The sequence below is a fragment of the Prionailurus bengalensis genome, chromosome A1 (assembly GCF_016509475.1).
Source record: "Prionailurus bengalensis isolate Pbe53 chromosome A1, Fcat_Pben_1.1_paternal_pri, whole genome shotgun sequence".
In the NCBI taxonomy this organism is placed as follows: domain Eukaryota; kingdom Metazoa; phylum Chordata; class Mammalia; order Carnivora; family Felidae; genus Prionailurus; species Prionailurus bengalensis.
The window spans coordinates 7564770-7579827 of NC_057343.1; the positions used below are offsets into that span (position 1 = coordinate 7564770).

Genomic DNA, 15058 nt, shown 5'->3' on the forward strand with positions numbered 1-15058 from the left:
CCCCAGCTGCGCTCCCACGCGGGGGGAGGTGGCGTGGCGGAGGAAGCTGGGGACCCCCTGGGCCACCGCGGAGACCCAGCGAGGGCGAGCGGCCGGCCGGTCTGACCCCTGGCGACCCCCGCGCAGCCTTCCAGCCCTGCGGGTGAAGAGGCGGCCACCGGCGCCCGGGGGCGGGAGAGACGTGCCACCTGCGCCCCGAGGAGCGCTGAGATCGCGAGGAGGCACTGTCGCTTGGGCTGCGGCTTCTCAGGGCCTTGGGGACGGTTCGGCAGCACGACCCCCCCCCCCCCCCCGGGAGGCTGGATTGGACGCTGACGCTTGCATCCAGGCTGCAGGGGAAGGGGTGAGGCCGCTGCCACCTGAGGGTCTATCTTCCCTGGTGGCTGGGGCCGCGCGCAGATGCCTTGACGCCAGGCGGAATGCTTCCCCCTAGCCTCTTTTGGATAACTCTTTCTCTGGGCCTGAGCGAAGTTTTCTTCCATTTTTCTGTCTAAAACAAAGACCCAAATCCAGACGGTTTCTCTGGGGTAGAGGTGGGCGTTCCCGCTAAGGGAACAGCTTGCTTCTCGTCGGTTGTGCCTGGCTTTAGGCTTGCAAAAGCGGCGCCCAGCTTTACTCGGGAATACCAAGCGCATCTAGAAACCTAACTCACGTCACGGCTTCAAGATGGCACGATCGTTTGGTCATTAAATTCACTTGGTCATTTGGCCTTTTAGTTCTCGGTTCTGCCCAAGGGTCCACCCAAGAGTCGCAATGAGAACTAAGTGTGAGTTGCGTGACTCTAGCCCTAGAAAGGAGAAATAAATGTTGCTGGTTGGCTTTCTGTGGGCCTAAGATCATGACCGAGAGTGACGTTTTGGGGCGCTTGGGTGGCTCAAGTCGGTTAAGCATCTGACTTCTGACTTGACTTCTCAGGTTATGTCCAGCTTGGGTAAGGCCCTGTTCTCTCTCCCTCTCTCTTTCTCTCTCTGCCCCTTGCTCACCTGCATCCCCTCCTCTCAAAAAAATAATAACCAAGAATGTTATTCTGGGGCCGCCTGGGTGGCTCAGTCCAGTGAAACATCTGACTGTTTCGGCTCAGCTCATGATCGTCGGGTTGGTGGGTTCGAGCCCCGCTTCCGGCTCTGCACTGACAGGGAGGAGCCTGGTTGGGATTCTCTCTTTCTCTCTCTCTCTCAAAAACAAATAAACTTTTTTTTTTTTTTAAAGAATGTCATTCTGAATCTAATGTGTGTAACAATGCGTCGCTAGCAGATGTCCAAGTACTAAGGTGGCTATGTCAGATTTGCAGAAACGATGAGAATTGTAACAGGAACAAATGAAAAGAATCAAAGGAATTTGGATTTCTGAAATTTGAATTACTTTCATTCAAGTGGTTTGAGAAAACCCCCAAATAGGAGCAAATAAATAAATACAGTGGTTTCGGGGGGGGGGAAATGTTTTTATTTTACGGATGTGGATTCCAGACATGCACACAGCCTGTCTTCTGATTCTTCCCACACGCTTCTATATTACGGTTTATTGGCCAATGGTCTCTAAGTCTTGCTTAATTATGTCTGTCTTCTATTTGTTTCTAGCAACGCACATCATTCTACCTAGAAGGCAGGAGTGGGGGAACTGAAAATAGAATGTAATCCTGTGGCGTTTTTGGTGTGGTTTTTGTTTCTGATACGTTAGATACACAGAGCGAAAGAACAATGCCCGAAGTGTCTTCCAGGAATAAAAGACAGAGGCTGCCCGGGTCATTTTTAACAACTAATGTGTGGTTTAGGTACTTAATCTTTGTCACTTATTCCACTAATCGCCAATAAATTAAAATTCTTTAAGTGCCACCCAGCAGGCCACTGTATGTTTGTACTAGTGACTAGCTCCTGCATTGGTTTTCATTGTTTGCTTTCCTGAGGTTGGAGAGAAATTTCTCAACTATCACTTGCATAAAACCTGTCATTGTCATACTACAGCTACAATGCGTTATGATAGCAAACTGTCAATCCTGAAAGTTCTGATAACACATAAACAATTAGAAAAGAATTCCTTTCCTAGAAATCAAAACACAAATATTAAAATGCACGAAATGCCTGGGCTCCTACTTTACCAAAACAACATTGGGCACAAAAACCCAACACATGACCTGAATATTATTTTTTTATGTAAATATGTACGTGTGGAGAGACTGGTTATCATTTAATATCAGGGAATTCTTCATTCCCTGAACACAGGGTTGTGGATTAGACAGACCTGTAGCACAGAATTGCCAGGGTCCTACAGGGGAAAAGAAAGAAAGAAAGAAAGAAAGAAAGAAAGAAAGAAAGAAAGAAAGAAGCAAAGAAACAAAGAAAGAAAGGAAGAAAGAACCAACTGGTTATTTAACTTTACCATCATAGTAGCAATATCCCCTGAGGTTAATGACAAATTCCGAAATGGAAAAACTGTTGTTGAAACAAACGTAATGTTTGGGTGCTAGAGACCTAGGAGCCCAAAGGTCATCTATGTGCTGGTCCTCACCCTCTCTAAACTGATTCTTCAAAGACTGATTCTTCTGAGAACAATGTCACGGTAAATGCTGGTATAATCTCCAGAACTGGGAGATTCTCCTTTCTTGGTTTGGAGCGTGAGAGGTTTTGTGTTGTTTACATCATGTTTCGTACTCTTCGAGAAAATCTACCCCCGTATGCACTGTATGTTAGCCAATCTGTCAATAAAGGATCTTAAAAATAAATTTCCGCATGTAAAAAAAGAAAAAATAAAGAATGATAGAGGTTAGAAGTTTGTGTGGTCTCAATGTTATTCAAGAAAACAATTGCTAATTTAAAATGTGAACAAGTGAATCTACATTATTTAGGTATGAATGTGTCCCGTATCTTCCACAAAACTAATGTAACACGAAACCTATTGCTGTGGTTTCAGTGTCAGGGGAAAATGTGGGCACTGGAGTCAAACGCTTGAAATTACTTCAAGGGATGAAATCAGCCTTAAAGAATTAAATCCACAGCAACTTTTTGGGGTGTCTCCCAGAAGAGTACAGAATGGACATTGAGATATTGGAAGGGAAGTTACTTCAAACTAGAGAAACTTTCAATGCCATCTAATTAGAATACCTACCTCTCTGCCCCTTTGGGGTTGAAAGCGTCCTGATCTATGTCCCTAACTACCTCCTCAACTAATCTGAGTCTCCTCATTACAACAAGAAGGGTTTGGGGATGTTTTTCCTGGTAGATGAAAAGTTAACTGTGCACGGCAATGAGATGTCTTCGTGTCTGGAATGTTAGGGCTTTGCCACTTGAGATTGTATGCAGGTGCCTAGGCAGTGGAAATCAAGAGACAAGGGACTGGGGGCTACTTGACAAAGTGAGTGAGACAATGAATTCGAAAAACTTCATGTGTGATTTCAGGAATCATTCCTGTTCACAGGTTCTCTGTAAGGATTCTTCCGCCGTTTACAAGAGATGGTTCAGATGCAGCCTAGTTCTTGTCATTATTGGGGATTAATCCTACGTGTGTGCTGTAAATTGCATTCCCTTACTTTTACCTTATTTGATTCCCCCATTGGTGGTGGAGATCTCCCCGAGGTCATTAAACTAGTAAATAGCAGCCCCTCTCTAAAACAAGGTGCAAACAATGCCCCTTCGATCTTAAGATTTTTTTTTTTTTCCTAAGTAAACTCTAGGCCCAATGGTCCAATGTGAGACTTGAACTCACCACCGGGAGATCAAGAGTCACACGCTCTACCAACTGAGCCAGCCAGGCGCTCGGTGTAGTTGAAGTTCTTTATTTCTACTTGCTGCCTTCTCCTATTTTTTTTCCCCTGAGTGGCTGTGGATAACCACAGCAAGAATACTGCTCTTTATATATATAGATTAGTTTTCTTGACTATTGTAGGACTCTTATAGATAATATCAGAAAGAAGTGAAACTGATTGAAATTTTCATTACTTTCATTAAGGGCCCATCTTGTTAGCTTTATGGGATGAATACGATAAAGCCATGAATTGTTCACAGAAGGGAAAAAAAGGACTCAAGCCGTCTTCTCTCCATATATGCTTTTTTTAAACTTTTTTTTCCTTTAAATTATAAGTAGGTTCCACTCCCAACATGGGGCTTGAACTCACGACCCTGAGATCAAGAGTCGCCTGAGCCAGCCTGGCCTCCCTATGTACGCCTTGTTTGGACAGGAGTTCCACAATACGGGTACATCCCCCCCCCCATATGTATCCTAAGTTCTCAGTCTTTCTATATATTAGTATCATATCCGTATTACTGTAATGTTTTTATTTTTTTTTTAATCTTGTGCAAGAAGACCTTTTAGAAAGGCGAGTAGTTCCTTTCAGCCAAATTTGGTTTTCTTGAACAGCTCAACCGGTTGAAGAATCTCCTGCGCCCGCCTGAGTTGCAACAGGCTCGCGGCCACGGTGGAGAAGCCTCGCAGCGCCCCAGATGGGGAGCAGCCGCGGTGGGACAGGCTCTGGAGCTTGCGACCGTCCAGCGGGCTCCGAACGAGTCCCCTTCCGGGTCCGCTCGGGACGCGGGGGAGGAGCGCGCGCGCGCGGATCCCCGCTCTTCCCAGAGCGCGCGCGCCCCCTGGCGGCCTGAGCTCCGGGAGGGCCGAGGAATCCGGAGGGAAGCGGAGTCATCCCGGTCCCAGCGCCGGAGGCCCTGGCAGCTGCGAGGCCGCCCTATCAAAAACACACCCGGGCGTCCCAGCGCCAACCGCCGCCCCCCCCCTCCCCACGCCTTCTCGGCGGCACTGCCCGCTCGCGCCACGTCCCCGTGTTCCTCCCTCCCCCCCCCCCCCGGGTTTGCTCGAGGGGTGAGTCTCGGCGTCGCAGGCGCGGTGGCCTCGTCGGCACCGGGTGGGGGGCGGGGGCCTCCTGGCCCGCCCCCTCCCCGACCTGGGAGCCCGGCGGGCGGCTCGCAGCCCCGGGCCTGCATTTCAGAGAGCAGCCGAGCTCCCCTCTTCGCCCCGGATGCCTGGCGCGCGGGCCCGCGGCGGGCGTCAGTGCTGGGGGGCCGGACCCGGCGAGGGGAAGAACTTGTAATCGCTTGCCGCGGGACAATGCCGACTTTTGAACCTCTAACCACTAAGCAAACAACCCTTGTGCTCTCGCGGCACTGTCCAAACAGGGTTTATTGACAGGCGTTTCACAGCAACGCATAGCAACCGCGGCGGCGGCGGCGGGGGGCGGGTGGGCGCGGCCGGGTGCGGGTCCGCGCCCCCCTCCCCGCGGCCCCACTCCGCAGGAGGCGCCGGGGGAGGGGGCTAACCTCGCGGCGATCGCCACCCCCCACCCTCCCCACCCCCCGGCTCAAAGGACCCCGCAGCCCGAGAGGCGGGCCGGGCTCTCTCCCTGCGGCTCCGGGCCGGGCCGCCAGCGCCCCTTTCTCAATCCCCGAGCGAGCGGAATGCCACCCGGAAGGGCCGCGGAACCCGGGAGATGCTGCAGGCGGTATTTAGGTCTCGCCGCACAGCTCTTCCTCCGCAGCCCTCGGGGCACCTCCTCCCTCGGCGGAGGGCCGCGAGGAGGACCCGAAGGTGCCTGTGGGAAGACCGAAATCGAGAGCGAGGCCCTTCTCCCCAGGCCCTGCTCGGTGGCTTCCAGGACCCCAAAACCTCAGGGACAGCAGCCCGGTCCCCAGCGGGTCGGCCAGATAACAAGCAACCACCACTGAAAGGCTCTCCTTATGCTGGTTCTTGAATTCTTTGTGGGGGAGGGGGGGGGGGAGGGGGGAGGATTTCGCGAGAAAGGACAAGGGGCGGAGACAGGGCTCACAGAAATGCCCAGTGATTCACAGAAGACTATATTCATGGAAACGTTGCCCTGGGAGAGCAGAAAATAAAGCCTTTTTACTTAATGCTTATGTTTAGCTGGATCGTGGGGCATCCCTGGGGTGAAGGGAATCACTGATGCAGGGAATGTGGGTAGCTGCGTCAGTGCAGATTTGAGGAGATGGTATGGGCGGACGCTTACCCCCACCCCCCATAATTCCTGGCCGCTGGGAAGCAGCTGACCATTCAGATGTGCATTTTGCCCAAAGGCACCCCCAGGAGAACCACACATTCCACAATCCAAGGCTGGGCTCAGGCTTGGGGGCAGGGAAGGTCTCAAAACCTGCTCCCTCAGGCTTCTGATGCTCTGGGGGAAAAATGAGGTTGTTCAGATAACCTTCTCCACTCCCTGTCCGAGTTTTCCAACACTAGGTTGCAAGTAGACAAGATATTTCATTTCTTAAAAAAAAAAAAATAATAATAATTCCAGACAAAATCTGAAGACGATAAATACAGAATCTGAAATCTGGAAAGCTCATTTATCTCTCTCTCTCTTTTTTTTCTTTTTAGAAAAAATTCAACTGTGTTCAAATACCCCCCACTTCCCTTCACCATACCACTTCTCTCCCCGTGGATCCAGAAGGCTTTTGAAATGCTGGCTTGGATGTTACCCAGACCAACAACCCAAACAGCAGCAACGACAACAAAAACTCCCCTTCTTCATCAGCCCCAAGATTGTGAAAATGACAGGAAGTCCAGCTTGGCTCTGGCATTTATAGCACTGACATACATTTAGCCCAGAGAAGCTCTGGTGACAGGCTTTCTAAACAAGGCCCTGTCCTGGGCCCTCTTGTCAGGCCTGGAGTCCAATAACCACGCCTCTCACACCATCCACTGGGCGCACACATCAGTCAAGCCTTTCCTGGTCTGGGAAGGGAAGAGAAGAAAGACAAGACCTGGGGGTTCTGCAGTCTTTGGTAGGTCCAGGTTCCTATCTTAGCCGCCTGTGACTTCTGCAGTCACAGAATCTTGCCTGCCCTTGAGCAGGAGGGCCCAGCGGGCCCTCGGATGGCAGTGAGTAGGCGGCAGCCATCTTGGCTCCGAGCATTGGTGTTCCCCTGAGTCGTTCTCTCCCCTCAACCAGAGGTGCCTCCTGCAGATTTGGGAAGCCAAGAGCTGGGGAGGTGGGGGCTGGAAGCCCGGTCTGTTTAGCCAGTCCAGGCAATGCTTCCCTGGCGGGACAAGATGAAGCCTCAGTGATCATATCCCATCTTCTTGCTGGCAGAAAGTCAGACCAGAAAAAGTCAAAATCTGGGAGAATGTCTTCCTTGAGGCCTCCAACCCAACCCCCCCTTGTCCTTACTCCTGGCCCCCATTCTTCCTCTGAGAGCTAGGTCAGTTGGTGTACATTTGTGGAGGGGTGGGGAGGGGTCTCTCCTGAGGATTCTAGCAGAGTCTATGCTCCTCATGGCTCGGCCCTCGTGCCCGGCCGCTGCAAGCGCCCGTAGGTCATTGGGTGACAGTGGGGTTTAACACCCCCGCGGCTGGCCCCAGAACCCCAGGGACAGAGCCGGGCACCGAGCCTTGCAGGGAAGACACAGGACTCAGGGGCTCCGGGACGCTTCTCAGAGGGCCTGGCGGCGGCTGGGGAGGCTGTGGTGCCGGCGGTGGGGGCTGCGGCTGCTGTTGCTGCTGCTGCTGCTGCTGCAACTTCTTCTTGTTGATTTTCCTTTCCTTCGCTCTGCGGTTCTGAAACCAAATTTTAACCTGGACGTGGAAAATGGAGGGGAAAACAGGGGGGTGAAGAAGACGATGCAAGGGGAAAACGAATGGCCTTCAGCACCAGCATCTACCCCTCCAGTTAAAGAAGTGCCCTCTCTAAAGGACCCCCAAACCTTCTCCCAGACGTTCATTCGAGAGCCCCGTGACAGCCCCAGCCCTGGAGCCCTTCCCAAGCCCAGCACGGTCTCGGGAGAGAAGAGCCCCTCCCCTCCCTCCCCCCCCCCCCCCCCCCCGCCTCGTTCACCAGGTTTCGTTCTAAAGCAACCTTTATCTACAACTTTACTGGAAAAGTTCAGAGTCTCAGAGCCAAGGGAAAGAAACTTTGCAAAGCCCTTTCTACAACAAGCAGGAGGAGGCCAGCATGGATGTGCTTCAAAATGACAACCTTTGGCCTCTCAAAGCTAAACTGAAATGGAATAGGCCTCACCTTCAAGCTGAGAATGAGATTTACTGTGGGGCTTCCCGGCTGTGGATGTGGCCTGTTTTGTTTATTTATTTATTTTTCTTTTTTTTTTAATTTTTTTTTCAACGTTTATTTATTTTTGGGACAGAGAGAGACGGAGCATGAACGGGGGAGGGGCAGAGAGAGAGGGAGACACAGAATCGGAAACAGGCTCCAGGCTCTGAGCCGTCAGCCCAGAGCCCGACGCGGGGCTCGAACTCACGGACCGCGAGATCGTGACCTGGCTGAAGTCGGACGCTTAACCGACTGCGCCACCCAGGCGCCCCTATTTATTTATTTTTCTAGACCATATACAGCGTTCATGAGTCAAGCCTCGTTCTAGTTTTTACGGGTAGGGATTGGGGTCTTGTATTCATTTTTTTCCCCAGGCGCTGGGCTGGGCACAAAGCTAATCGGTCTTTAATGTAAGTCTTTTTTCACCCAAATAGAAATCTGGATTAAAGTACTGCTCCGTTCTTTGGGGTATTTTTTCTTTTCTTTTTTGCACCTCCCGGATGCCGGAAAACGGGGAAATTTTTCAACACCTGAAAAAGACAACTAGCGGTGGAAGGAACTTTTTCTAAACTCATTCAGGAGGAAATGCTCTCCATCCTCCTGATTTATTTATTCATTTGTTTATTTAAGTAAGCTCTACGCCCAACACGGGGCTTGAACTCACAACCCGGACATCAAAAGTCGCGTGCTCTACAGACCGAGCCAGCCAGGCGCCCCTCTAACCTGTGCTTTAATCTGCCCACAGAACTAGGTGGCTTCCGGGGGCCCAGCTTCCAACTCTGCCCCGGGGAACCCTACCAGCCCTGGAGGGAACAAGGCGGTTCGCACCTGCCTCTCGGAGAGCCCCAGCGTGGCGGCCAGCTCGGCTTTCCTCCGGATGGTGATGTAACGACTGTAGTGAAACTCCTTCTCCAGCTCCAGCCTCTGGTGGTCCGTATACACCACTCGGTATTTGTCTTTCGTCCTGGTTTTCACTGTGGAGGAAGGAGATGTTAGGCCGGGGAACCGCAAGGCGGCCCATCAGTCATGGGTAATGACAAACCTCCCTAACCCAAGGGCTATTTCTCTTCCTTCTTCGCCCCGGGGGGCCAGGGTTTGGCTGATTCCTGCCGGGTCTGACAAGACCCCCCAGAGGGTCCTGAGGGGAGGGTGAGAGGCTATCTGAGACAACTAAACTCACCTTGGGGTTAAGTGGTTTTTTAAAAACGAAGAAAAACGCCAACCTCCTACACGCAAGATAGCAGAACCCAGCCCCCCCGTTTGGTAAACCCAACGGAGCACTGGAGCAGGCTGGGCCCAAAGGGAAAGGGGGGCAGGACAGAGTCTCCAGAGGCCTGGGAATGTTCACATTTTCTGGCCTATTGAAGACGGAAGCCCACCCTAAAAGCAGCTGGGGCCGTGGGGATGCGTTGGTGTCGCTGGGTGGGGTGGTGGTGTTACTTTCTGTCTGTTGCTTTCTACTTTTATTAACAGTAGAAAGGGGGGTGGGGGTGGGTGCAGGATGTGACAGACCGGAATCACCTCCTAGGCACACGAGGCCCATCTGGTGGAATTCCGAGCTGGGGTCTGGCAGGCAGAAGACCCCTCCCGCTGGCGACATTCTATACCTGGCTGAACACGGTTTCGCATTTGGCACTTTTTCTTTGTTGAGCCCCCCCCCCCATCCCCATTTATTTCTGCTACAAACTCTGCCAGAGCTATCCTGACCAGTGATCTGTGCTCATTGGATTGAGTCAACATATTAAACCTCAGATTGATTGTTTTACTGAAGGGCCTTGACAAATAGTGCCGTCGCGGTTGGAGCAGGCCCGAGAACCTGGCGTCTCCCCCGGGTCTGTCCTGGGTCATCCCTTGGCAGGGGCTCCTCGTTGGCCCCAGGTCCTGGTCACCCTGCAGCCGAACAGGTTCAGTCGCCCGGTGCCCAATCCTACAGGAAGATCTAAAGGGTCTGGGAGTTTCTTGGAGGTGTTTAATGCCCCGCAGGCCGACTTTGTTCAGGTAAAACCCTTTGCAAACCACAACAAAAGCGCCCTGGGAAGATACAGGGCCGGATCAGAGGGAGCTCCCCCGAGCCGCTGAAAGGGGAACACAGTCCCAAACAATGCAGGACAAGGCGATCTTATCAAAGAAAAGCCCTTTCAATGCCTTAATAACAACCGCATTCTGTTTGAATTACCACTACTGAGCAAATGGCGGCCCCCGCTTTCATCCCCCTCCCCGCCAGGCGCATTAACATAAACACGGCCCGGCAGGCGCATTTGAATGGGCGCAGCGGCCCCGACCCTGCGTCTGCGAAGCCAGTGAAGGGAACTAACACGTCCTGGGACCCTTGCAAGGGGCGGGCGCGTTCACACGCGCTACCGCCTCTAACCCACTCGAGGCTACCGGCGGGAGTCGCCCGTTTTACAGATGAGGAAACTGAGACTCGGGCTGGCTCACGCACACAGTGCAAGGCGCGGCTGCCACTGCACCCAGGTTGGAGCCACAAAGGGGCACCCCCGGGGCTGGGCAGCGGGGCGCAAGAAAGTTCTCCGAGCCGAACATCCCGGGAGCAACACTCGCCTGGGGGAGCGGCTCCTGCGCCAGGGCCGCCCTTTCCGTCTGCCGGACGGGCCGGGGACGCGGTGACCAGGACCCCTGCGCGCTCTGCGGCCCGAGTCCCCAAGGGCCTTGGGAGGCGCCCCGCACCCCCTGGGAACCAAGGAGGGGGCTGGAGGAGGGGAGAGATGAGAGGGACTTGTGAGAATTCATTATTGACTGCGAAAGTCACCACCCTCTTTCCGGGCCCTAAAAGAGACAATGGCAGGGCTGGGAAGGTGTATATCAAAGCGGGCCGGGCCGAGGACCAACCCCCCTAGCCCGTTGACAGATGACGCTCCGCAGAGGAGCCGGGCTCTGGCCCGCGGGCCGCGGCCTCCCGACATTAACATCACAAGGGCGCCCGGCGCCGACTGCGGCCTTGCCACCTCGGCGCGGGACTTCACAGCGGCCTCTCATCTGCTGACCCCGCGGCCTGGGCTCCTGTGGCTTCCCTCCCTCTCCCTCTCCCCCCTCCCCGGCCCTGGCCCCGCGGCCACTGTCCCGGGACACACCAGAGGTCTCCCGTAGGACCCCCGGTCGCTGCCAGGTGCGCCCCAGGCAGGCTCCGTAAAAGACAGCCTTCTCTGAGACAGCGCCCGATCGGGCGACGGCGTCTCCCTTTGGGGAAGGCACCAAGGCGAGGTTCCGAGGCTGGCCCTGTGGCCTTCTCCCTGGGCGGCCGCATTTCCCACCCGGCATGTGCCCGGTGACTCAAGTACTGATGCCCGGAGACAGCCCCCAACGGCTGCTCTGATTTATACGGCTGTAATTGGCTATAAACCTCTGCAAAGTGGCCATAACCTGCGTGCAGGCCGGGCTGGGCCAGAAACAAGGGAAGAGAAGAAAAGCGGAAGTGCAGAAGGCTAGGAAAACTTCGTGGAGCGAAACGGGGATGCCAACAGGACTCTCCCACCACACCTATTCCAACTTCCTTCCCACTTTGACACATATCCCCATAGCAGAAGGGGCAGGCCGGGACCTGATGGGCCCTCGCGGTCCGGCAAACCTAGGATGTCTGCAGGGACATCTCCTGAGCCAGCTTCTTGAACATGGGCGCGCGTGCACACACGTACACACACACACACACACACACACACACACACAGCCCCGAGACCCTGGAAAGGAAAGGTGGGGAGAAATGATCCCTGTCTGGAGCGGAAGCTGAATCCCCACCAAGGATTCTTCCCCTTCTCCCTCTGCAGACACAAGAGGACACCCACGACTTCTTGCCCCTAGCCCTCCAGCTTCGGACTGCACCAACTCCTTTGCAAATCAAAGGAGTTCAATGACGGGGCGCGCTCCCTTCCGCCTAATTCCTGGGGCCTGCCTTTCCTGCAACAGCAGCTTGGCCGGCTCTCCCTATTCGCCCTAGCTCTTGAGATTCCTTGACCCCGGTCCCACGCGCGGCCTCGCCGCCCTCCTGGCTCCACGGGGCACCCCTCTTCTTGAGCGGCTCAGCGGCGTGGAGAGCAAGGCTCTGAAGCCCGGCTCGGTGGAGTTCGAGGCTCCCTTTCCCCGGCGGCTCCAAGCTGCGCACCGAGTGCCAGAGGCACCAAGTGCGGGGGACGCGCGTTCCCACTCCTACGCAGCCGTGCTACGCCCACATTCCCGGGGGTGTCCTGGGAGTGTTGGGACGTTGGAGGGAGGAAGGCTCTCCTCTGCCCTAAACTAAACACGGGTTGGGAGACCCACTTATTCCCTCCCGGCCCCCCACCCCCAGCCCGCCAGCCCAGGCGCGGTAGAGAAGCCCGGCAGTCGGGGGCCCCCTGACTGTGTCTCCCTCTCCGGCCCTCCTGGCGCCCAGCTCCCAGACAGCTCGGGACGCCCGGGTCGGCGCGGGACGCGCGGCCGGCCCAGCAGCCCCCTCCCGCGGGGCGCCGCCGCCGCCGCCTACCTTGGCTTCCGAGGGACTGCTGCGCGGGCTTCCGCATCCACTCGCACAGGTTCCGCCGCTGGCCGCCCGGGGACAGCTGCTCGGCGGCGGCGGTGGCGGCTGGCCCGGGAGGGCCGGGATTGAGCGTCTGCAGCAACCCCGAGGCGCAGGAAGGCGCAGCGGCCGGGTGGTGCGGGTGGTGGTGCGGGTGATGGTGCGGGTGGTAGTCGGCCGGGCCGCTGTAGCCCATGGCGGCGGCCGGGGAGCCCCCGTTGAGGCCGTGCGCCACCGCGTTGGCGGCGGCCGCGGCGCCCCCCGGCGCGTAGCCGTTCCAGTCCTCTCGGAGCGGGGCCCCGTACGCCGCGGGCCAGGACGGCCCCGGGGACTGCGCAGTGTCCAAGTTCGCGGCCGCGGCGGCCGCGGCCGCCACATGGTAGCCGCCGTAGTCCGGGTACTGCGGGGGGCTGACGAAGTTCTGCGGGGCCAGGTTGAGGCCGCCAGAGTGGCGCACGGAGCTGGGGTACATGCTCACGTCCTTGTCCAGGAGGTAGCTCACGTACATGGTGGCGAGGGCCCGACGGCAAACCTCACCATGCTGCCTGGGGGCCGACGCTGGAGGCTGCCGGGGGGCGCGAAGGGGAAGGGGCGAGGGGGCGCCGAGAGCGGCGGCTGGCTGCGCCCCGGCCCGCGGTGCTCCGCTGGCTCCTCGCGGCGCTTCTGCCTCCGAGGCGGTCCCTCCCTCTGGCCTGCCTCCTCCCTCCTCCCTTTCTTCCTTCTTTCCTCCCACCTCCTCCCCACTGGGCTGCAGAGGCGGGGAAGACCCGCCACAGGCTGGAGTGCGGAGCCCCAGGCCGGCGGCCTTACGTGATTAACGAGTGTTTACAAGACTCTATTAGTAATGACACAGACACCAATGGCTGGAGACGTCGAGGCGCAGCGCGCACCCCGCGCACAACCCCCCGAAACACGATTTGCATTTTAAAAGATAAGGGGAGAGGGGAGCTCAAGAGAGGGCTGCGACCCGATCACCGCGAAATATTCAAACCTTTATTGTTAAGAGCTTCCTCCTTCCAACCTGGTGCACTTTAACCTCCAATCACAGGTTCAAAGAATGAAATCAAGAGACTTGCAAAAGAGGGGGGGGGGGGGAGAGCTATCTTGGTGGGAATCTGGGCTTGGAAACTAAGTAGTGTTTCTGCATTTGCGGGGTGGGAGGGGGGTGCATCTAGAGGCCCCTTCTACACCAAAGAGGAAAGAAAAGGGAAGCCATTGCTTTGATGACTACGTTTCTGACCAACCCGGGAGGTGAGGAGCCGAGCCCTTAGAGATGGGGCCGGTTCCTGCCCTCTCTGCGCTCCTGGCCGGAACGGTTGCGCGCCCCAAAACAACTGTGGCTGCTAATCAGCTATTTATTTTCCTCTCCAAGGAAACCTCTTTCCTCTCGCACGAGATAAATTATGCCGCTAGCTTCAGGCTGCGTCTCCGAGTTCATCTCACGTTTGGGATTTAAGTTAAATTAAAGCAATTCATATTTTAAAAAAGCATTTGCATCCAAAGACACAAAACAGTCAGACCAAGGAGCCTGTGGCAGAAGTTAGACGGTGGAGGGCAGTTATGGGGGGGGGGCGGGTAAAAGAGGGTTGCTAGAGTGCTGGCAAAGTTCTGGTTTCTTGAACAGGGTGCTGGTGACACGGTAGGTTGTCTGCGAAAATTCGGCGAGCCTACCCATACGTGTCTATTATGCTGAAGCGGTTAAAAATCCAGGTTAAAGAGAGTCAAAACTGCTGCTAGTATCTACCTAGGTATTTGTATATTGTACATAATGCTTTTGTCTTAAAACCACTTTCTGCTTTCCAAGGTAGAACACTGTCCAAAGAAAATCGTTTTTCGTCTCTAGGAGATGGGCAGGGAACCCGGGCCGTTACTAATGATTGCTTCTGAAGAGCTCCCAGTGAAGAAAAGTTGAGAAAGGATCGACTTTGAAGCACTGTGTCGGGGGGGCCCCAGGGGCTCAGTGGCAGCTGCGGGGACCAGTGCTGTGAGGCCTGGCTTGGGAACTGCCGGGACAGGAGCGCAAGGCGACCAGATCCGTCTTGCGCACGCGCCCGGCCCGGCTCCGTGTAGCCACTGCAGGGAGCAGCCCCGCGGTGGCCTTCCAAGCTTTCTCCCCGAGCCCAGACAGTGCCACCAGACTAGGATTTGAGGATCGCAGAGGCCCGGTCCGTGGACTGGGCAAGCTGCCTGGGCGGCTTTGGGCGCTCCGGGACCAGCGGGACACTAGCCGCCCATCTCCATAGCTGCACTTGTCGGTTCTCATTGTCAAGCGCTCTTTGGCGGTTGTCACTTCTTCGCCTTCTCATCTCTGGAGCTTTTTTCCAGTGCCCTTTACCTGCCTCGATCCTCACATCTCCCTAACTGGGGAACTGAGCTGGTGTTGTCACCACCTCCGTTTTACAGACGACACCCACCAAAGCTGCATAGCGGAGGGAGGCCGGGCCCAAGTTGGATGCGAACAAGCCCAGGGCTGAGGGATCCCGGCTTGCTGGTTCTTCTCTGCGTTTCCTAAGGAGGTTGGTTGCAATCAGCAGTCTGCGGGGCGGGGG

At 55.5% G+C, this 15058-nt stretch overlaps 1 protein-coding gene across 2 annotated transcripts; it reads right to left on the bottom strand.

The window, feature by feature from the left end:
* Positions 1-6211: 6211 nt before the first annotated feature.
* Positions 6212-13088, bottom strand: CDX2 (caudal type homeobox 2). Of its 2 annotated transcripts, none has more exons than XM_043602852.1 (3): positions 12477-13088; positions 8831-8976; positions 6212-7530 (listed from the first exon to the last, which is right to left on the bottom strand). In XM_043602852.1, the coding sequence occupies exons 1-3, from the start codon at positions 13015-13017 to the stop codon at positions 7273-7275; spliced, it is 945 nt and encodes a 314-aa protein (XP_043458787.1). In that variant the 5' UTR covers positions 13018-13088; the 3' UTR covers positions 6212-7272. The 2 variants fall into 2 exon arrangements, with proteins under 2 accessions (XP_043458787.1, XP_043458863.1); XM_043602928.1 differs by having other exon boundaries at positions 7276-7530; positions 8835-8976.
* Between the last annotated feature and the right edge of the window lie 1970 nt (positions 13089-15058).